The 23,726-nt window shown below is 39.2% G+C and overlaps 1 protein-coding gene across 4 annotated transcripts in view; it reads right to left on the bottom strand.

Moving 5' to 3' along the window:
* LOC134357298 (AP-3 complex subunit sigma-1) overlaps window positions 1–23,726 on the bottom strand; it is a 101,088-nt gene that overhangs the window by 5,482 nt on the left and 71,880 nt on the right. For 2 of the 4 annotated variants that reach the window (XM_063068676.1, XM_063068675.1), the window contains 2 exons: window positions 16,333–16,440; window positions 1,682–1,740 (listed from right to left, as the gene is read on the bottom strand). In XM_063068676.1, the coding sequence (XP_062924746.1) occupies window positions 1,705–1,740; window positions 16,333–16,440 (144 nt within the window). In that variant the 3' untranslated portion in view covers window positions 1,682–1,704. The remainder of the gene's footprint in view (window positions 1–1,681; window positions 1,741–16,332; window positions 16,441–23,726) is intronic. The other 2 variants (XM_063068674.1, XM_063068673.1) reach the window with 1 other exon arrangement.

Raw genomic sequence — 23,726 nt, 5'->3', positions numbered from 1 at the left:
AACTCGTTTGGATCAATGCAACTGGAGATGGCCATAACTCGCTTAACCAATAAAAGCCCAATAGATTAAAAAAACAGAAATTATTCACAGGATATACATTATTTTACAAAGGGGGAGGAGGACCTTTAATTATCTCAAACAGTCAATTTTGCTGTACTTTCCTCCATTTCATTACAGTCTCAAACAAAATCGACTTCACTAAATTTTGTAATCTAGATAATGACTGTAACTTCCAATTACTGTTTCACTTGCAACATTTAGGTGATTCCAGAAGTGGACAGGTTCATTCATTTTCACCACAACAATTACAACCCCTCAGTTATTTTACATGATGTTTAGGCTCAATACTTCTGAAATTCCTTTGAAAATGACAAATAATCAGCAATAGTAATCCATCTTAGGAAAACATCAATGTATCAGGTAGAATTTATTGACAGGTCACTCAATTCTGAACATTAACCTACTTTCTCAGACGTTTTGTATACGCTCAGCATTGCTTTGTTTTTAACTTAAAACAGTTGAGGATTTATATTAAAGTATTCATGTCCACCTTGGAAAACATCCCATTATTCAACAGAAATTGAGGAAAGCAAAACAAAGCGTTATACATCCTATATTAAAGGCAAATGTAAATATTATTTACTCACAATGCATACAGGAAGTATAAAAGATTTTGCACATATATCCATCCAACAATATTATCAGGTCATGCAACTTTAATAAAGAATAATTACTGGTCAAGCTCATGCAGTTCAAGCAAAGGAATCATCAATGGCTTTAACACAATCTAGAAATTCATCTGTAAGAGATCAGCTGCATTATAATAAGCAAAACATAGAATTAGTACTTTGGATATAGCAAATTTAAAAATATTAAAGCATGTAGAAAAATGGCAGGCTGAGCATTAGAGAACACCAGAAATTTGAGTATGTAGAGGGATGTAATTATTTTGTTGGAGTTTTTATATATATATTAATGTTCCAAAATAAAAATTTATTTTATTAATGATTAGTAACAACGGCACAGATGGAAAAGTGACAAAAAACATTAAAGCACAGAGAATTTAGGAAACCAAAATAAAAATATTACAATGATTATTTTATTACAAATTACTACAGAAAAGTGGCACATAACGTGCAGAGAAATTTTAATGGATTCCAAAGGAACTTCTACAACTTGAAAAATAAAACAACATGAAAGATTAACAATCAAGGTTTCAGATAAACATCCTTGCATGAAAACTCATGAATGCAGCACTTTGTTATATAATTTGGTTTAGTCAAAATTACAGATGAGTAGATAAGCACTGTAGATGTGCTTGCTAAGTTAAACCAAGCCCCTTCTTTAAGTCTTTTCATAGAACAACCTTTAAATATGGATGAAAATTATAATGGTCATGATTCATGTTCCCCGTCTGATGTTACACTCTACATGCATGCAATTACTAGAAAGAGAAAACAAAATGAAGTCTACAAGTAGGAGAACAAAATGAAGAGAAACTTATAGGAAGCATTAAGTTAACAATTTGACATCTAAACCTCATAAAATCCCTGCCAGGAGGTGTAGAATAACAAGTTTCCCATGGTTCCCATACATGACCCACAACTATGATGACATCATTTTGCTTTCCATTTGTGAACAACAAGAGGAATTATGGTGGGCCATTTAAAGGCAGCAGTACCTGAGAGATTATAGTAACAGTATCTATCTGTCCTGTCTGGGAGATTGAAAGATAAAAGTCTGTAAGAGAGAAGAATGGAAATTGCTAGAAAAGTCATCAGTCTTGGAAAGTGGAAAATCATTTCAAGACCATTAAGGGAAAAGAAATGTACGTTTTAATGTTATACACAAATAATGGAGCATGAATTGTGTCAGTACAATACAAGACCGTTTCCCCCCTCCCAATCATTCAAAAAAAGCATTGACACGTGCTTGGCCATGGTTTCACAACCTGTTGCCCCAGGACTTGACCCATAAAACATTTATATTTTATGTGAAACAGAAAGCAACAGTTGGTCATACATTATGAAACAAATTACATCAAAGTTCAATGTTGTTTTCCTGATGTTCACATGAACATTTGAGCTGAGTTACTAAACTGCAACCAGGAATGCAAAATTCCATATTCTTTCTCCTCATTCAACTCAGGAAAAACAAAGCCCATTGCGAGAGAAGGAAACAAGTCAAATAACAGAATGATGATCAAACCTGGAACGTTTCTGGTCTGTATGACATATAACAATAATCAGTGGTGATTCCTCAGGAATATCTACTAACCCCATTCAGCAGAGAGAACCTGAAATCTCATACAATTTATCTCCCATTAACATCTGATAAGAAATTTTACATTTTGAATGCTCATCAGTATGCAGTAGTTGAACAAGTCACCTAAGAACATCCTAACATGCATACAGAACACAAGATGATTTTTATGAGAATGCAGATAAGTATAGCAGTGGTTACAGTACTAACTCCGCAGATTTCAAATTACAATTTCCTAATTCTCTTTAATAGTTAAACCTTGATAATTTAAAATGGCCGATTTCCACCCCAAATCAATTACATTGATATGTAATTTACATAGCCCACCACTTACAGTTGGCCTATAGGAAGAACAGCAATACTCCTATAGGGACAAATTATGTCCAAATGTTCCGATCAATTTGAACCGACAGGTGATTTCAACTCTGGTAGGCATCAAAAGGACATTCCTAAACCTTGCAACTCCCCAAAAGCAGGATGCATGTATTACAAATAGGGATAATGCAAGAAAACAGAATCAAGACATAAGTTCAGCTATCTGGTGGAGTGGAATCGAGGAGTATGATGACCTGCTTCTATTCCTTATTCTTATAATCTCATGTTTTTTTTCCTAATGGTAAACTCGCTGTTTGAATGCCAAAGTACACAAAACAACAGGTCATAATTTCAACAATAAATGTCACCAACCAAGTGGAAATCATGAACTCCTAGGCATAATGAATAATTGATTGCAAGACAAGATGATATGACATAGTATAATCCATGAAAAAAACTGATTGAATGATAATAATTCATACCTGTGGTATATTTCTGACCATTAAGACAGGAACTCCCCTCTGAGTTGAAGGCCAAATGGCACTAAAATGAACTTTACAAAGCACTGCAGGACATCAATCTAGCATGCTGTCAAGCTAACTGTCTTAAAAACATTTTGATGGTGTCACTTACAAAACACAGGGCTTTAAATCATTGACATACATCTGTTTTGCAAATGTGTGTTGCAAGTACACAGATTATATAAACAATTTCCCCAAAAGTCACACAAATGACATTAAAGTGATCAATTTACACAGAACATTACTAAGACTAAGCAGGATAAATCCATTGTTGCTAACAACTACCCAACCAGTAACTCTCAATCAGTGTTAAAGTAAATGAAGGCACTGTATGCAATCCTGTCAAGTGGCACTTACTCACCAATAGCGAGCCACCAATGCCTAGTTTGCATTTTGCCAGGTTTTCTAAGCTCCAAACCTTCTCACAGTTTTGGTCCAAACATGGACCAACAAGCAGGAATTCCATAGGAGAGATGAAAGTGAACTTGATACCAAGGCAGTAATGTTGATGTGTGGCATCAAGGAACTTTGGCACAATTAAAACCGAGGGAAATCAGTATGAAAACAAAGTTTTCATACACGGTTTGATCTGTATATTGTGCAAAGAAGATGGTTGTGACTGAAGACTGCTGATTCTGGAACTAGGAGCAAACGGCAAACTGCTGGAGCATGATTGCGGTTGTTGGAACTCAATCATCCCAGACCTAGGAAAGCGTCTTAGGCTCAGCCACCATCAGCTATGTCATCAATGACCTGCCTTCCATCACAAGGTAAAAAGTGAGAATATTTTGTTGATTATTGCACTTTGTTCACCAATTCTATTTACAACTCTGCATCAAATGAAGCAGTCTTTGCCTGCATCCAGTAAGAGGTTCCATCCTGACCTGTTAAGTGACTAGTAACATTTGTACAATGAAAGAGCCAGTCAATGACCATCTCTAGTGAGGAGAACTACCTATCATTCCCCCAGGTAACTTGTGTCACAAGTTTTCATCCTTCAATCTTCTTAGTGGTGTAGTTCATGTGTTTGAGTGGTATATTCAAGTAGTCCAGATGCACTACCATGCATTAAATAGATACCACTGCAGTTGCTGTGTTTTAGTGATAGAGGGAATTAATGTTTTGAATTGTAGATGAAAAGTCATCAAACAGGCAGCTATGTCCTGAATGGTGTTGGATTTATTGAAATGGTTTTAGGGTTTCAACCATTCAAACAAGTGAAGAATAATTCCATCATTCTTCTGACTTGTGCCTCAGATACTGCAAAAGACTTAAGGACATTAGGAGCCAGGTCACTTTCGACAGGGTAGCCAGCCTCTGACCTACCCTTGTAGCTGCAATGTTTATCTGACTAGTCCAGTTGAATTTACTACCAATTGTCTATGACATGGAAAATAGGATTAATGCCAATGAATGTCAAAGGCAGGCACATAACAACTGGACCAACAAGTTCCCCCAAAGTCACACATCAGCTGGATTTGGGAATATAATCAACATGCTTTCACCGTCACTAATTCTGAATGCTGGAGGTCTCTAACCAACAAGCACTGTGGGAGTAATTTCAACAGAAGAACTGCAATGCTGTGTTAAGTCAACAGCACAACATGATCTTCTTCAGGGCAATTAGGGATCACCAATAAATTCTGGCTTTACCTGCGCTGCCAATAGAGGGAAAAAAATTATTAATAAAAATAAGGTTCTTAAGGTCTTGTACTTGGCTTTGAAATTTGAGCTGCAAGCCAAGCTTAATTATGTGTACTGGAACCATATGTAATTGTTTTCACTATTATTAAGTCAAAATATAATGTTACTTTCTAAGGCTCAATATGATTAGATATTATAGAGTCATACAACATGGAAACAAGCTCTTATGCCCATTGTGTTTATGCTCACCATCAAGTATGCATCTAAACTGATCTCATTAACCAGAACTTGTCTGAATAGTTAAAGTGCTGTGAGAGTATCTGCCTCTATAACCCCCATCAGGCAAAATTTCAACTTGTTCTTTGGGTCTGGTAAAAACTTACTCAAATCCCCTCTAAATTGTCTACCTCTTACCTGCCCCTGTACTCTTCTGAGTTGAAAGGATTGGAGTTAGGATGCTATGATTCACCATAAACTGTTATATTTAATTCATAATGGAGCAGGGCAAACATAAAATGGGGTTGAGAATGCTGTGGGAAAGGATGGGGCAGGAAATATTTGCTGGATAGGTGGGTGGCCAATCTGGGAGATGGTTATGGCTCCTTTCTGCCGGATCCTGTGTGCATGAACTTGTAGATCTTAACACCATTCCAAATTAATTTTTTTTAATTTATTGAGATAAAACACAGAATAGACCTTTCCAGCCCATCAATCAACATTGCCCAGCAATTCCCCGATTTAATCCTGGCCTAATCACGTGACAATTTACAATGACCAGTTAACTTACCAACCAATGCGGCTATGGACTGTGGGAGGAAACAGAGCACCCAGAGGAACCCAGATGGTCACAGGGAGAACGTACCAACTCCTTACAGGCAGCAGCGGGAATTCAATCCAGGTCGCCTGCACTGTAAAGTGTGTGTTAACCACTATACTACCATGCCTCTATAACATCACCCCTCCCTATTCTACTTTACTCCAAGGAAAGCAGTCCCAGCCTCTCCAATCTCATATAACTTTTGCCCCCCAGTCCCAGTCCCTTGTCAAACTTTTCTGTATCCTTCCAGCTGCGAAATACTGTCACCAATAAAAAGAAAGATGAATTTCAGGAGGTGTAGCTCCATATCTTCTGTGAGGGGGTAGGATGCACTGGTCTGAACTATCCAAAAATTCACCTATTTGGTGGACTTCAAAATATCATGGTGTTACTGAGGGGCAGAAGGAAGCTACTTAGTCCATCAAAGATGTGTTAACTGCCAGCTACAGAAATCTTACAAGCTCCATTTTCCTAAAGCCCAACGAAATATTTACAATCCCCTCTCAGAAGCCCTGGTTGATTCCATCCCTTCCACCCCTACCATTATTGAGTTCCTGATCATAACTGCTACCTGAGTTAAAAGGTTTTTCCAAAGTTCAAAGTAATCATCAAAGTATACATATGGATCCCCACATTACCCTGATACTTTTAGCCCAGGATTTTCAATCAGTGACCACTGATCCTTGAAGCACTCATTAACAGGAACAGCTCCCCGTCTCTACCCTATCCAAACCAGTCATAATCTTGTACACCTTTATCAAATCCTCTCTAGACGATTTCTGCACCAAGTAGATTTGCCTTGTCCTGACTTGCCATCCACATTCAGAGGCCCATTTTTAAACTGAGACTCACTCCAGCCTCTAGGTGGCCACTCTCTACTGTTCCAGCCTTTTTTTTTCACGTTTACCTCAAATGGATTGCATTGATATGCCCACAGAGAAGCATGTACAGTTGTATTGGAATACTCACTTTGTGGAGTTTAACCTCCTGCATAATTACCTAGCACTTTTGAAATGGAGACGACTGAATTTTCTTTCCATTCATTGCTGGATGTGGTGCAGCTTAATGGACTAATTGTCAAAAAAAGCTGTAATATACTAACAGACAGCAATAGCACTGATAATGGGGCCCCATTGGACAGAAGCACAGGCAATAATGATTCTTTTTAATTCAGTTAAGTGAATGCTGTTAGCAAGGCCAACACTTAGTCTCCACCCCTCATTGAGATGATAGTGGTCTGCTGTATTCTACAATCACCGCAGTCCTTCTGGGATAGATGCCCCAACAGCAAGGTAGATTATCTTCCTCCACTTTGAGTACACAAGCCAGGGTTTTCCCACAGGCCATGGGGATGCTACACCTTTTCAACAAGGTTTTCAGAACTACCGTGAATCATTTCTCTCCAGTTGGTAATCTCTTACCGTGGGGGAACTCCAATTATCAATTTCAAGTGGTTGGTGTAGGGTATAGGAACAGCATTACCCCTTCATGAGGGCAATTGAACATAATCAAGGCCACGATGCTGAGGGGAGTCGAGCTGAAAGATCTCACTGATACTCATTCATTTATACTGTTGGAAGATTTTGCGGAGATGTTGCTGGTAGCTCCTTGAACTGTACCAGCTTTAATGTGAGAATGTAGCAAGCGTGCATATGGATGACTAATTGCACATACATCAGTTGGGCCTCCTATGAGTGGAAGACTTTCTCCTTTGGCATGTGTTTTCACGTTTTTCATCTTGGTAGGCCCGGTTTGTTGCTCCTTTACTATAAGTTGCCCCACATGTACCATGGCTAACATGACTCAGTAATAATGTTTCATCCTACTGTGTTGTCATTCTTGCTGTGTATAGGTAACACTCCTCATTTAGCACTTTTTAAAAAAAAATGAACATACTCCTACAAGAACAGTGTTGTTATATAAATAGATCTTGAATTCCAGGTTTGTATCTTTCTGAAAGTGGCTGCATACGTTAATAGGATAGTAAAGAAACAGCAGCATTATTGCCTTTACTGAGACATGGAGTTCAAAAGTCACGAAAATTACATTATATCTTTATATTAAAAAAAATCTCTGATTAGGCCACATCTGGAGCACTGCATTCATTTCTGTTTGCCCCATCATAGGAAGGTTATTTGGGCTTTGGAGAGGGTGCAGAAGAGATTTACAAGGATGCCCCCTGTCTTCAAGGGCATGTCCTAACTTGGGTTGTTTACTGTGGACTGGTGGAGGGATGATAGGAGACCTGACAGAAGTTTATAAGGTTATAAATGACAATAGACAATAAATGCAGGAGTAGGGCATTCGGCCCTTCGAGCCAGCACCGCCATTCACTGTGATCATGGCTGATCATCCACAATCAGTATCCAGTTCCTGCCTTATCCCTATAACCTTTGATTTCACAATCTTTAAGAGCTCTATCCATCTCTTTCTTGAAAGCATCCAGAGCCTTGGCCTCCACAGCCTTCTGGGGCAGAGCATTCCATATATCCACCACTCTCTGGGGAAAAAGTTTTTCCTCAACTCCATTCTAAATGGCCTACCCTTAATTCTTAAACTGTGGCCTCTGGTTCTGGACTCACCCATCAGCGGGAACATGCTTCCTCCCTGCAGCGTGTCCAATCCCTTAATAATCTTATATGTTTCAATAAGATCCCCTCTCAGCCTTCCAAATTCCAGAGTATACAAGCCCAGTCGCTCCAATCTTTCGACATATGACAGTCCCGCCATCCCGGGAATTAATCTTGTGAACCTACGCTGCACTCCCTCAATAGCAAGAATGTCCTTCCTCAAATTTGGAGAGCAAAACTGCACACAGTACTCCAGGTATGGTCTCACCAGGGCCCTGTACAGCTGCAGAAGGACCTCTTTGCTCTTATACTCAATTCCCCTTGTTATGAAGGCCAGCATGCCATTAGCTTTTTAGCTTTTGTGGCATAGATTAAAGCAGATAGCTAGCATCTTTTTCGCAGGATCAAAATGTCTAATACTAGAAGGCATGCATTTCAGGTGACAGGTGGTAAATTCAAAGGAGATGCGTGGAGCAAGTTTACTCCCCACATAAATATTGGCGGGGACACAGGATGCACTGCCAGTCGTGGTAGTGGTAGTAAATACAATAGAGTTGTTTAAGAGACTCTTAGATAGGCTTATGAATTAGGCATTTAATTACTAGATTAATTAGTCAGCACAACATTGAGGGTGGAAGGGCGTGTCCCCGTGCTGCATTGATCTATGTTTTAAATAATGGGTTGTATACCCCTTGATACAGCAAATTTGCCAAAATCAAAAGATAAAATTCCAGAAAATTACTGTGTATACCTCCCATTTGTTTAAGGAATACACAATGGACTTTGGACTTTGCTGATGTATCAGTTGATTTTTGCTTTCTCTTGAAATCTTTGGTTTTTATCAATGGATGATCGTCAGGACAAAAATATGGTAATTTCTCAGCAACACAACAACAAAATTCTAAGAAAACTCATTCAAGGTTTCTGCTAATGAGCATCCTCAACAAACTACATTCAGTTTTAGTCCCGGTTACTCACAAACATTAAAGGGTTACAATCCAAATATTAAACTCCTTTTCCTGAATAAATAGAGAATAATTACTTTTTAAAAAATATTTAAGAAATGAAAATTCAGAAGACGATGCATTCATTTTACAGCACGAGTAAAGCACAATTTTCTTTTAAAAGTTTGCGTATATTTGATGCAACTTTGATAGACTGAAAGTTTTGTTAGATGTGACGGGGAAATAAACATTGTTGAACCATATGAAAAACAGATATTGAAACAATTAGCTCAAAGGCTCAGTTAAAATTTCTATTTTGTAATCCATATGATTTAATTATATTGAAATGCAGGATAAACAGTTTATAAATGTATTAGCACACCACTTCTCTGTGTTTTGAATGCAATATATTTTCCATAGCCAAAGGTTTTCTACTCAATATCCCAATCTGCAAAAAGTCAATACTTGTTTAAATATGCAGGATTCAATATACTTCAGAATAGGTTGCCCACTAGTGACACCAAGTGCCAGAATCAAAAATCAGCTCACTATAACATGAATTGCATAGGAAAAAGAACACCTCACACATCATTCCAATGACGTAGTTCAATTCCAACTTCAAAATGTCCCATCTTTCCCCAGTCCTTATAGCCAAGGTCAGTTTGCTGTACTCAATTATAAACAGAGAAAAACTCTGATAATTTAGCACTGTCAGGATTTCAGTGGTGCTGGGTTTGCAGATTTTCTAGACAATTGCGTATTATTCCCATTAAAACACATTTAATTCACCTTTATCTGTTAAAAATGGTGTTTTTATAATAATATAATAAAATGTTCCCATGAACCATGTAAAGGGAGTGTGGGAAACAGGGCCCCAGTGAGCCAGATGCCCAAACATCAAGATTAGAGAATAAATCAAATACTAGATTACTGGAGGTTGAGTCTAATAGCTACACAGATCTACAAGTAGATTGACATTGTTTCTTCAGATTTTGGTTTTATACTTTAAAAAGATGGTAATAAATATGTAAAATTTAGTAAATATTCTAGATTGGTCACAGTACAGAGCTGTACAAGGAGCGGTTTGCTATTCTACATTAAGGACATTGACATAAAGCCTCATTGCATACAATGGATTCCAGTTAATTGGGACATATTGGAACTAGTACATTTTGGGCCATTTAAGCAGCTGCCCCAATTAGCCAAAGTTTCATGGAAATAGATAAAAGGCATAAAAAAAGTCAAACTACTGTTTACCTGAGTCATAAATTATGCATTTAAATGAAACAAAACAAACTGTATTAGTTTCTAATAGTTATTGACTGAGGAATTCATCCAGTGTACACTGCTGTATTCTTTTAATTGACTGTAAATGAACAAAATCAGCACAGACACCGTGCAAATAATGGATAATCTTCATTTTCATTGTAACATTCAGGATGATTGTCAATACCTTCAAATTCTTCGTAGATCCTAACTTGTTGAAATCGTTTTATTTTCACTCTTGGCCGTTTCCGGCACCTCCAAGCCTGAATGCTTAAAACTACAGTGAGCAAAACAGTTCCGAATTGTCTGGCTGCATACTCCTTACCATCAATGACGAACTGTACTGCTTTTTGAATCACATCTATTGGCTCAAATGGATAACAAGCACACGCAACCGACACTATTTAAAAACTGTTTGCTCTAAGCATGGTGTAGTATCTAACAGCAACACAACTGCACTAACTGACACGAGTTAGAAACTACTCGGCAAGTCTCCCGCCCCAAATAAACGAAGGTAATCCCAACTATTTTGTCAATTAGCTTTTGTTCTTTATGTTTTGTTCCAATTAAGTGGCTGCCCCAGTTAACTGATGACCCAATTAACCAGATCCACTGTATTCAGTGAAATGATCTCAGACATGGAAAACTAAAGCTTGCAGGGGACAGAAAAAACACAAACTACTGTATATGCACTGAACCAAAACAAGAATACAGATCTAATGTCTGAAAATTTCAGTGAATGACATTGAACTATTTCTACTATTTGATGAATAAGCAACAGGAGACAGGCAATTTCATTATTCAAAGAGGATGGAAAACCACACAGTTAGAAGTCATAGGAAAAAAGCCAGGGTGATACAATTACTCCAGTTACTCTAAGAAAGAACCATACACACAAGGGCCGAAAAGTTCCCCTTCAGCTTTATAAAGATTCTAAAGAAGTTCAGATTGTCATCTGGAACATTGCAAAATGCACTGTAGTACCACACCACACAAACCAAAAATTTATTTCCCACCATCCTGAAAGAAATATCTAAACATGCACATGGAAATTAGTTTCCCCTCAGTGCCACTAAACACATGGTTGCTATTTGCACCTGCATATTGTTCAATTTTCTTAAATTTCGTTCTATTGATTTCAAAGTGGTTGACCCTTAGGTGCTCTTCGAAATAGCCTAATAACTGCGAGGTAAATGGGCAATAATTACTGGTCCTGTCAACAGCACCTAGAACCCAAAAAAAGAATCAAGGTAGAGATAGGGCAAATGCAAGCGGGCTTTTTCCATTGAGGTTCAGTGAGGCTACAACTAGAGGTCATGGGTTAAGGGTGAAAGGTGAAATGTTTTAAGGAAACATGAGGGGCAAGTACCTAACTCAGAGGTGGTGCAAGTATGGAACGAGGTGCCAGTGCAAGTGGTGAATGCAATTTCCATTCCAACGTTTAAGAGAAGTTTGGATAGATACATGGATGGGAGGGCTATGTCCAGAAACAAGTTGATGGGACTAGGCAGTTTAAATGGTTCGGCATGGACCAAATGTACTGAAGAACCTGTTTCAGTGCTATAGTTATGACTCCAACTAGTGCCAGAAGATGGATTTCATCCTCAGTACTCAATCTACATCATTGGCAGACTTTTCCATCCTGTTAGCACTGTGCAAAACATAATAGCTCTTTGATCACAAAGTAGCAAAGAAGTCTGAAGTTATATTTTCAGATTGAAGGGACTGAAAAAGAGTGCCAATTATTGCCTGCCACATTTCTTCATGAAAACTCTATACTTAAAGGCTTCATGCTGAGTACTCAGTGCTCAAGCACAGGAGTTCCATTTCTAGTACAAACGAAAGAAAATCTGCAGATGCTGGAAATCGGAGCAACACACACAAAATGCTGGAGGAACTCAGCAGGCCGGGCAGCATCTATGGAAAAAAGTACAGTCAATGCTTCATGCCAAAACCCTTCAGGAGGACTGGAGAAAAAAAGCTGAGGAGTAGATTTAGAAGGTGGGGAGGGGAGAGAGAAACACCAGGTGATAGGTGAAACCTGGAGGGGGAGGGATGAAGTAAAGAGCTGGAAAGTTAATTGGTGAAAGAAACAGAAGGCCATGGAAGAAATAAAAAGTGGGAGAAGCACCAGAGGGAGTCGATGGGCAGGCAAGGAGATAAGGTGAGACAGGGAAAAGGGGATGGGAAATGGTGAAGGGAGAGGGGGTGGGGGGCATTTGCGGAAGTTGGAGGCTACTCAAACAGAACATAAAGTGTTGTTCCTCCAACCTAAGTGTGGCCTCATCACGGCAGTGGAATGGAATGGGAAATGGAATTAAAATGGGTGGCCCCTGGGAGATCCTGCTAGTTCTGGCAGACGGAGTGTAGATGCTCAGTAAAGCAGTCTGCCAATCTACATCGGGTCTCATCACTGTTTAGGGCCCTGAATGTTAGTGAGGGAGGGGGTGTAGGGGCAGGTGTAGCACTTGTTCCGTTTGCAAAGATAGCTGCCAGGAAGGAGATCAGTCGGGAGGGACAACTAAACAAGGGAGTCACATAGGAAGTGATCCCTGCAGAAAGCCAAAAGTGGGGGGGGTAGGGTGGAGGGAAAGATGTGCTTGGTGGTGGGATCCTGTTGGAGGTAATGGAAGCTTCGTAGAAATGTTGTGGTGGGTGGCAGATGAGGACAAGAGAAACCTCTCCCTGGTAGGGTGGCAGGAGGATGGGGTAAGAGCAGATGTGCATGAAAGTTGAGGATAGTGTTGATGGTGGAGGAAGGGAAGACCCTTTCTTTGAAAAAGGAGGACATCTCCTTTATCCTAAAATGAAAAGCCTTATCCTGAGAGCAGATGCAGCGGAGACGGAGTAATTGAGAAAAGGGAACGGCATTTTTACAAGTAGCAGGGTGGAATGAGGTGTAGTCAAGGTAGCTGTGAGAGTCCGTGGGTTTGTAATAGATGTCAGTGGATAAGCTGTCTCTGGAGACAGAGATAGTGAGATTGAGAAAGGGAAGGGAGTTGTCAGATATGGACCAGGTGAATTTGAGGGCAGAGTGGAAGTTGGAGGCAAAGTGGATGAAGTTGACGAATTCAGCATAGGTTCAGGAAGCTGCACCAATGCAGTTGTTGATGTAGCGTAGGAAAAGTGCGGGATGGTCACCAGTGTAGGCTTAGAACGTTGACCATTCCACGTAGCCGAAAAACAGTCAGGATCCATGTGAGTGCTCATGGCTAGAAATCCAGAGTAACACACAAAATGCTGCAGGACCTCAGAAGGTGTCAGGCAGCAACTATGGAAAGGAATAAAGAGTCAACATTTCAGGCGCAGTCTTGATGAAAGTTCTCAGCCCGAAACGACAACCCTTTATTCTTTCCCAAGATAATGATCCCTACCCATCAAACACCACCTTCCTTACCTGCTCAACAACTTTAGCATTTCAGATGTCCAAGGGACCTGCCTAGAATGTTTTGCAACAAATATTTCAATCTAATTTGTGACTATTAGGGCCGTTGACTAGAAGCTTTGTCAAAGTGATAGATTTTAAGGAACATCTTAAAGAAAGAGAGACAAGCAGGGTAGAAAGGCTTATGATGAGTATTTCAGACACACAATCCTTCATTGCTGAAAATGCATCTGGCAATATTGGAGCAATTAAAGTGCAGGATGATCAAAGGAATTAATTGGAGGAGCACACTTTTTTAAAAAAAAGGATGGGAGCCTAAAAGATTATTGATGGGCAAGGTTCCAGAATATTTTGAAAAGAAGGATATGAATTTTAAAAGGGAAGTCAATGCTGATTATCAAGTGGAAAGGTGTGGGTATCTTTTTCCCTCATGTACAGTAAATCATTTCAACTACTTCACATTTTGTTACTGTGACAAGATACGTTCTTCTAATTTCTTTATTAGATTTACCAGTAGCTAGACACTTTGTTTTAGATTTACTACAAATGGTCTATAGTGCACTAAGAATTTTAGTCAGATCACCTCTCAGCCTCGCTATTGGAATACTGATCAATGAACAGTCATGTTATTAAAACAGAGATTTTGTTCTGGTGTAGAATAACTTGCCCATCATTAACTAAAGCAAATAAATTTAGATATCCCAGGAAATAACGAACAGTTTTAGCTCTGGCAATCTGACATTCTTTCACAACCTGGTACCATCAATGGTTATATGATAGGCCAACCATAGATGTCTCCCATTAACCAAATGAGACAGTATTGAAGCTCCAATTCACCAATCAAAGCAGCAGAAAAATTACAATTTGATACGAAATTAATGTCAAACCTCTATTATTTTGAGAGCTGAAGGTTGCAGTAAAACCACAAGGAAAGAAAGCATGTAGATTTTGTTATCAACACCTTGGTTGGTAATCCTGCGAGTTTGACTTTGCATTGCTTACAAAACCATACATTTTTTCAACAATTTTTAATTGTTTAAACAACAGAAAGTTTAAATCTACCCCATCTGTACTGTGAGAAATTTGTAAAACCACTGGATTAGACAGGAATACTGGCAATATTTGAATAGTATAAATTGACGATAAAAGTGGAGAGAGTTTGAAAGACTATTAATTTAACTATAATTGGTTTTTGGAGTGTCTGGCATCGTAGATTCAAAGCAACATTACAAAAGGATGCTTTATCATGACCTACCTGATCACTTAGCACACCACCAGCCCTACCACCCACAACATTATTTCCTGGCTTGAACTGTATTCTCTTATAATCCAAAAATCTCTAGCTAATACCTTAGCAACTCACTGCTTTAAAGAACCCAAAGATTTGAACTCCACAGAGAGAAATTCCTCTGAAAGCTATCTAATTTCATGAGAAAAGAGGAATATTCCTTTTGAAATCATTGACCATTCCCATTTCAACCAACCTCGTGGGCAACAAATTCCAGATTAGCTTCACTGAATAACAAAGTTCTTCTTGTGGTCTACCCCCCACTTCATACTTTATATCTGTGTTCCCTGGGCTAAGTGCAATCAGCTAATGTCAAATAGGTTTTCTTTGTTACCTTAATCTCTTACACCTCTATCAAATCACCCCATCAGCCCCCTTTCCTCTGAAGAGAGTAAGCCCAGGTTCACCAACTTCAAATCCAATTTTTTTTGGTATTGCAATTTAGCTACATTTATATGGGAGAAAATGGCTTAGAAATTGGAAAAAGAATGCCATATTTCACTCAGCCCGCTGTAATTTTGAGTTAGCAGGGGAAAATAGGAAAAACACCTTTTGAAATAAATACTGAAACTAGTTAGCAATATACTGTTCTATCAACATCACGTCTCCATCAAAATTCAAGCAACCCATATTGAAATTTAAGAAATGGAATTATTTGTGGAAAGAAGGATATATACCTACGGTAAAAATGAGTTGCTACAAAATCTTCACAATGGAGTATAGGACTTGGCAATGAACATTAAGAGGCTACTAGATTACAGTATGTGAAAAAATGCAATCAATCATACAAGTGGAGATGTTAAAACACACACACACACAGACTTTTGGCAAGGGTTGCTGAATAATGGTTCAAACTAATGACATAGCTGATTTTTTAATTATAACACTGCTTGACACCAAATAATAGGCACAATATGCAGGTCAAATGAGATGTTTTTAATGTGAGAGTATTAAGTATTATACACATAGTTTTTAAGAAAGCATCACATTAAATCTATGGATTTATAATTGTTCACTTGGAAGAGTTTAAATAGTTCAGGTTAATGCACATGCAAATTCTTTCATGCCAATCTCAGCAAAACTTGCTCATCTAAAATTCCATCACTGATAGTTGTGGACATGGCAGAATGATGTTTAAGCTTATCAAAGGCTATTATAAAGCATCAAGCTACCCAAATTATTTGCTAATAGCTTTCCTTAGCATTGCAAGCAAGTTAGCTGCTGCTACTAAATAAAATATGATAGAAGGCACAGGAAGCATGCAGAATCCATAATCATGCAAGTTAAAATGGTATTTCCAACAAGGTGTATAATTCCTACCTCAGATTTTTCCATTTTGGTCTGAGCATCAATCTGAGTAACAATTTCATTCATATTGGTCTCCAAAACCATTCCTCCCATTACCATTTCGGCCAAAATATTGTGAACCTTGAAAATAAAGAAAAATCACTTAATACAGATAACTTTTAAAAAAAACCCACTGGCAAGTTCAAGAACTAGGGAGTATTTCAGCTTATTGCTTCCAAGAAATAATGTAACGGAAAGCACAATGCATAAACCCTAACCAAAAATACATCATTTTAAAATTTTTTTAATAAGGTATGAAGCTTCGTGAGATATGGCCCAAAGGTTTGCACCATTATGAATTGGTAATTTATTTCTCTTTCAGAAACCAATGGTTATTTAATATGAACAACCATTTGGTATTATTTCCTCTACAGCTCACTTGGATTTCTGCCTAAACAATCTAATCTTCCTAACAAACTAGCATATACAGATGTTTGCGGAACTTGCACAAACACTATTCCACATTATGCACAATTAAGCCATAGAGAACTCTACCAAAATAGGGCCAAGAAGATAGTATCACATCAAGAGAGGAATGCATTGGAAGCAAATCTAATGAATGTACTCATCCATATTGATATATTCTCTCAGCAAATGCCAAATAGCCAAGTTTACAAGTATTTTTCGCTATTCAGCAAAACAGAGCATGGCTCCTCCAATTAAATAATATAAAGTGAATAAACTTTATTAGTTCTGTATAAAATGAAAGAAACCGATCCCTTTCCTCAAAATCAGTATTGTAAAGAGCATCTTTTCATAGTCATAGTCATACTTTATTGATCCCGAGGGAAATTGTTCTTTGTTACAGTTGCACCATAAATAATAATAGAACCATAAATAGTAATACATAAATTATGCCAATAAATTATGAAATAAGTCCAGGACCAGCCTATTGGCTCAGGGTGTCTGACCCTCCAAGGGAGGAGTTGTAAAGTTTGATGGCCACAGGCAGGAATGACTTCCTATGACGCTCTGTGTTGCATCTCGGTAGAATGAGTCTCTGGCTGAATGTACTCCTGTGCCCACCCAGTACATTATGTAGTGGATGGGAGACATTGTCCAAGATGGCATGCAACTTAGACAGCATCCTCTTTTCAGACACCACCGTGAGAGAGTCCAGTTCCAACCCCACAACATCACTGGATATGGGTGGCAGGGTGGAGATGCGTCTTTACCAAAGGTGCAGCACCTTCTTGGCCTTTCCAGTCAGGGTCACATGAAGCCACAGGAGCACATGGTGGATGGTCATATGAGCAGTTGGTATACATCATGTCCTGGTTATGCCCACACTGATGCCAGGTAGTCAATCTCTTAACAGTATTGATAATGGCTAGGATCTCCCAGAAGACACTGCCCAAAAGAAGGTAATGGCAAACCACTTCTGTAGACCATGATTGTCCACGTTATACATCATGGCACATAATGAACAAACGATCTTTTGACATAATACCTAAATGTACTGTAATGTTGTAAATATTAGAACTATGTTGACACTGATTTGGCAGAAAAAACATAGATTCATGATTATTTATTGCCATTCTTCAGTACATTAGTGTAATGGAGAACAAAATGATATTACTCCAGATCCAATGCAGTACTGAAAAAAAACACATTAGGCATAAAGAACACAATAAAATTTAAAAAACATGTTCAAAATATGATTTTAATGCTTTGGAAATGGCACTTAACTCAGTTATGAAAAACACTGGATATCAATGTACTAACAGGCTGCAGCAAATTGTCAGAGACTACTGATAAAATCTAAGCAATACAATTAGAAAAGTAATATTGCACTGTACCACAAAATGCAATGAAAAATACTGGATATGGATGATCTTTATGTGCATGCATTTCAAAGTGGCAGAGGTTTAGAAATAAAGATGAATTCAAGACAATTCATACTATAAGAGAAAACACCTACACTTGATACATTTGTATAATGTGGTGTAAAATTAGAATCACAGAGTAATACAGCACGGATACAAGGCCTTTGGCCAAAGGACCCCATGCATCCATAGTGCCCACCCAGCTAGTCCCTTTCTTCTGCATTTAGCCCATAGCCCTCTAAAACCCACCTTTCAATGTATCTATCCAAGTGCTTCTTAAATAATACTAATGTAGCTGCCTCAACCACATCTATTGGCAGCTCTTCCACATGTGTTCCCTGTGTTAAAATTTGCCCCTCAGGTCCCTTTTAAATCTTTCCCCTCTCACCCTAAATCTTTTTCTTTTTCAATATTTTTATTGATTTCTTGCATAAAAGAATACAGAGTACAGTAGGATATATAATGTATATTGATTACAATATATTGGAATCACAAATATAGTCTCATTTCCCCATATCCATTAAATTTAAACGTAATATTGAAAAGAGATAATTTTTTTTATACAAAAACATCTAAACCCACTACCAGAAAAAAAACAGCTGTTTGGTTAAAAAAAGAAAAGAAAACAATCCGTATCATATAATAAAACATATTGTTAGCCAACATCTGTGCTTAATAGCAAATCGAAGATTTTGAAAATAATTCAAAAAAGGTCCCCACAATGTTAAAAAATCTTGTCTAGGTTCAGAAATTGAACAGCGAATCTTCTCTAAATTTAAGCACAACATAACATCATTTAACCAATGAGTATGAGTAGGCGGAGTGGTATCCTTCCACTTAACCAACAATGCTCTCCTGGCTGTAAGAGAAATAAAAGGCCAAAACATGCAAATCATGTGACTCCAAAATAATATAATTTCCTCCAACGATACCAAATAAGGCAGTCAAAGGATTAGGTTTAAAATTTACTTTAAATAGCACCGAAAAAGTTTGGAATACTTCCTTCCAGTATTTTTCAAGACCTGGACAAGTCCAAAACATATGAATAAGTGAAGCTTCTCCATTGTTACATCTATCACAATAGGGAGCACTCACAACACGCTGGAGGAACTCAGCAGGTCGAGCAGCATCCGTGGAAAAGATCGGTCAATGTTTCGGGCCGGAACCCTTCGTCAGGAACCCGAAAAAGGGTTCCGGCCCGAAACGTTAACTGACCGATTCCACAGATGCTGCCCGACCTGCTGAGTTCCTCCAGCGTGTTGTGAGTGTTGCTTTGACCCCAGCATCTGCAGAGCATTTTGTGTCTACAGTACAGGTGACTTAGGTTCAATTCCCTCTGCTCCTGTATGGGATTTGTACATTCTCCCCAAAACCATGTGGATTTCCTCCAGGTGCTCCAGTTTCTTCTCACAGTCCAAGGACGTACCGGTTAGTAGGTTAATGGGTCATTGAAAATTGTCCAGTGATTAAGCTAGGATTAAACTGGGGGCGATTGCTGTGCAGCGAGGCTCAAAGGGCCTATTCCGTGCTGCATCTTAATAAGTAAATATGGAGAAAAGACTGTTACCAACCACTTTGTCTCTGCCTCTCTAAAATTTCTATAAGGTCACTCCTCATTCTTCTACGTTTCAGGGAATAAAGACCTCGCCTGACGAGCCTCTCCCTATAACACTATGATTAAATGAACCCCGGAGTCATGAAACAGAAAATTCTGAATCTCAAATGTAGAAGTAAAGTAGAGGTCTATTAAGCACTGAAGGCTCACTCCAATGAACAACCTGCAATGACTTTCAGAACTGCATTTCATTAAACCATGGAAGTTATAGATAAAGCCAAGGACAAATCCCACTAGGACTTGGAATAAAACCCTGCCTGAATCCACAGGGAGATGAATTGATCTTTGCAGTCAACCTCAATGCCAGGGTTGGAAAAGATGTATGGCATTATTAGGAAATTAGTTCCAGAGAAGTCCTGACAAAATATTTGCAGTACAATCTTGTAATTCTTTATACTCTGTTTCACCTAAGAGAAGAGCGCAAGACCTGATAGCAACAACCCCAGTCCAGCCACTGGTACCAGTTAGAAACACAGAAATCTACAGCACATTACAGGCCCTTCAGCTCACAATGTTGTGCCAACCATGTAACCTAATCAATCAGCTTCCTAGAATTTCCCTACTGCGTAGCCCTCTGTTTTTCTAAGCTCCATATACCTATCTAAGAGTCCCTTAAAAAGACCCTATTGTATGCACCTATCACTCTCTGGGTGAAAACTTGCCTCTGACATCACCCTTGTACCTACTTCTGAGCACCTTAAAACTAGGTCACCTCATGTTAGCCATTTCAGCCCTGGGAAAAAGCCTCTGGTTATCCACACGATCAATACATCTCCTCATCTTATATAACTCTATCATCCTCCATCGCTCCAAGGAGAAAAGGCCAAGTTCACTCAACCTATTCTCATAAGGCATGCTCTCCAATCCAGGCAACATCCTTGTAAATCTCCTCTGCACTCTTTCTATAGTATCCATATCCTTCCTGTAATGAGGTGACCAGATCTGAACACCATACTTCCTGGGGTCTGACCAAGGTCTTATACACCTGTAACATTACCTCATGGCTCTTGAATTCAATCCCATGGTTGATGAATGCCAACACACCATATGCCTTCATAACAATATTGTCAACCTGTGCAGCAGCTTCGAGTGTTAGATTATGTGATCATCCAAGCAAGTACTACTACTACGACGTCGACTCAGGCCTAGGGGGCCGGTGTCAGGCACGATGACGGACTCTCCACTTCTCCCTCTCCCTCATCAGTGTGTTCAGTTCATCTATATTAGCCACGCCGCTGTCTTCTAGGAGCGTGTTGACTATAGTCTTAGGAGGGCACCCAGGGTTCATTCTCCCATGCTTGGGCTCCCATATGATGACTAGGCTGGCAGGTAGCTCCGGGTGGCGTAGATAGTGCCCCGCTAGTTGCAGTCTTCTCGCCTCAATTTTAGTGGTGAGCATCGGTAGGTCGTCATAGAGCTCAACGTTCGTCATATGCTGTTGCCAACACACGTCAAGAGTCATCCAGAGCATTTGTGCATAGCAACCATCCAGAGACTTTTGCATAGTCTTAGTGAGTGTCCACGTCTCACATCTGTACATGAGAATGGACTCTGACTGTTATGAAGATCCTCTTTTTAAGCCCTCTGGTCGGGTTCGACTTCCAGATTTCCTTCATGTCATTCATAGCCCTCCACACCAGCGCCTTCCGTATCTTTATGTCCTTCTCCGAACTCATCATTCTTGACCAGAGGTACTTGTAGTCAAAGACTTTCTTAATGGTATCATTCTTTACAGTCCTGAGAGTACCTTCATTGCAGTTAAACGCCATGTACTCTGTCTTTTTAGCTTTTAGGTGAAGTCCAATTTTATTGCACTCAATTTCCACTTTTGTCAGCAGCTGCTGTGCTTCCTCCATCTGGTCAGAGAGCAGAACTACGCCATCTGCAAAATCGAGATCTGTGAGCATAACTGGTCTGACCCTTTTGGTTCATCCTGGTTTTGTGGTAAAACCAAGCTTGTCGTGATCTTTGGTAGCTTGACGCAGAGCGTAATCAAGGACGATTATAAAGATGTAGGGTGCCGGAGTGTCTCCTTGCAGCACACCAGCTAGGAGCTCGAACACTGCTGTTTCTCCGTCTGGTGATACAACTTTCGCCATGGTTCTGGTATAGCTGGACTCTATTGCTCTCAGTAGACAGTCTGACACTCCATAAGCTTTCAGGATCTTCAGCATTTAACCTCGGTGAATGGAGTTGAAAACTTTGCGAAAATCGATGTAAGCAAGCACAGCTGGTAGGTTGTTCTTCTTGACTTCCTCGATGATTCCACAGAGAGCAAGTATTTGCATTACTGTTGTGTGCTTCTGCCGAAAACCATTCTGATTGAATCTTAGTTTAGGGTCAATGGCAGTGCAAATCTTGCTGGGAAGAACCTGCTCGGAAGCCCTCCAACATTCATGAAAGAAGAAGAGGACATATCCACGATACTAATGCAAGTCGACATCGATGACGGCCCATTCACCATTGAGGAACTGAAGAAGGCCAAATATGCACTCAAACAGGGCAGGAGCGCTGGACCAGATAGGATACCACCAGATGTCCTGAAGAACTGCGACCTGGATGACATCTTGCTGGACATATGTAATACGGCACTGATGAAAGGCGACAAACCACAACAGTGGTCACTACAACAGTGGTCACTCTCAAATATTATCCCAGTCCCCAAGTCTGGATCCCTCATGAAGACAGATAACTACCGTGCTATCAGCTTGACCTGCATCTTAGCAAAGCTATATAATCGGATGATCTTAAACAGGATTTGCACCACCATCGACCCTAAGCTAAGATTCAATCAGAATGGTTTTCCGCAGAAGCGCACAACAGTAATGCATCCAAGCAAGGAATGGGGAGATATGCCTTAACCATTACCCAGTCCATGATAAGTACCAATGACTGTTGAATTAACCACAATTATCCTCTCTCTTACTTCCATCAGCCTGACTCACAAATAACAGCAACCACAGAAACACTGCTGTAAGAAAATCAGTACTTCAGGCTTTAAGGGCTTTGAAAGATAACTCACCTCACATAAAACCTCACAGACAACCTAACAACTCCAAACCAATGGAAGCCAGTGCTTGTAATGTCCTTATCTCCACAGTCATTAATATCCATGAAGATGTACTTGTCTTCAGGATTGATTTGATGAGAATGACAGAAAATCTAGCAGTTAATTATTTGCAAATTCAACACTGAAAAACCACTGAACTTGAAAGGAAATGGTATAGAGGCACCTGAAGTCCGATATCCAATAAAATTCTATGACCCAAGAAAAATATAGTGGGCAGAAAAACTACAAGAGATTCAGTAATTCCCTGACATCCACAACAATCAATAGCCCCATCAAAGGCATTTAGGATGCAAACACCCAAAGGCCTACGCTGGTGACAATGAAGAAGAGATCAACTATCAAGAACAAAAAAAGTAATCTGTGCCTGTTTGATTAAACTTTTAAGAACTCTTCCATCTGACTCTAATCTTGATAATGAATGCCAACAACTCTACAGCAAGCTAAATTCTGGTTGTTACAAACAACATGTCATGAAAGATAATACAACAATCAGTGGTGTTGGCAGCTGATATGAAAAGTTGTGGTGTCACAAGTGGGGAAGGCTGTTCTGGACTACAGCATGATACATACCAGCTGGAAAACCAGGCACAACAATGGAAAGAATGAAGTGATGCATTCTGGGAGAACAACAAGAGCTTACACAGTAAATGGTAGCAACCGAAGAAGTGATTGTGTATAGAGGAGCTTGAGGGACAAATCCGCAGATCTCTAAAACTGACACCATGAGTGGATAAAACGATGAAAGAGGCATAAAAATGCTCATCTTAGAAAGGCATAGAACACAATATCTGGGATGTGGTGTTACAACCAACTTTATAAAACAATGGTTAGACCACACTGTGTGCGATTCTGATCA

This window comes from Mobula hypostoma, chromosome 16 (genome assembly GCF_963921235.1).
Source record: "Mobula hypostoma chromosome 16, sMobHyp1.1, whole genome shotgun sequence".
NCBI lineage: Eukaryota > Metazoa > Chordata > Chondrichthyes > Myliobatiformes > Myliobatidae > Mobula > Mobula hypostoma.
The sequence above is the reverse complement of the archived record's forward strand: the minus strand, read 5'-3'. Positions and strand labels throughout refer to the sequence as shown.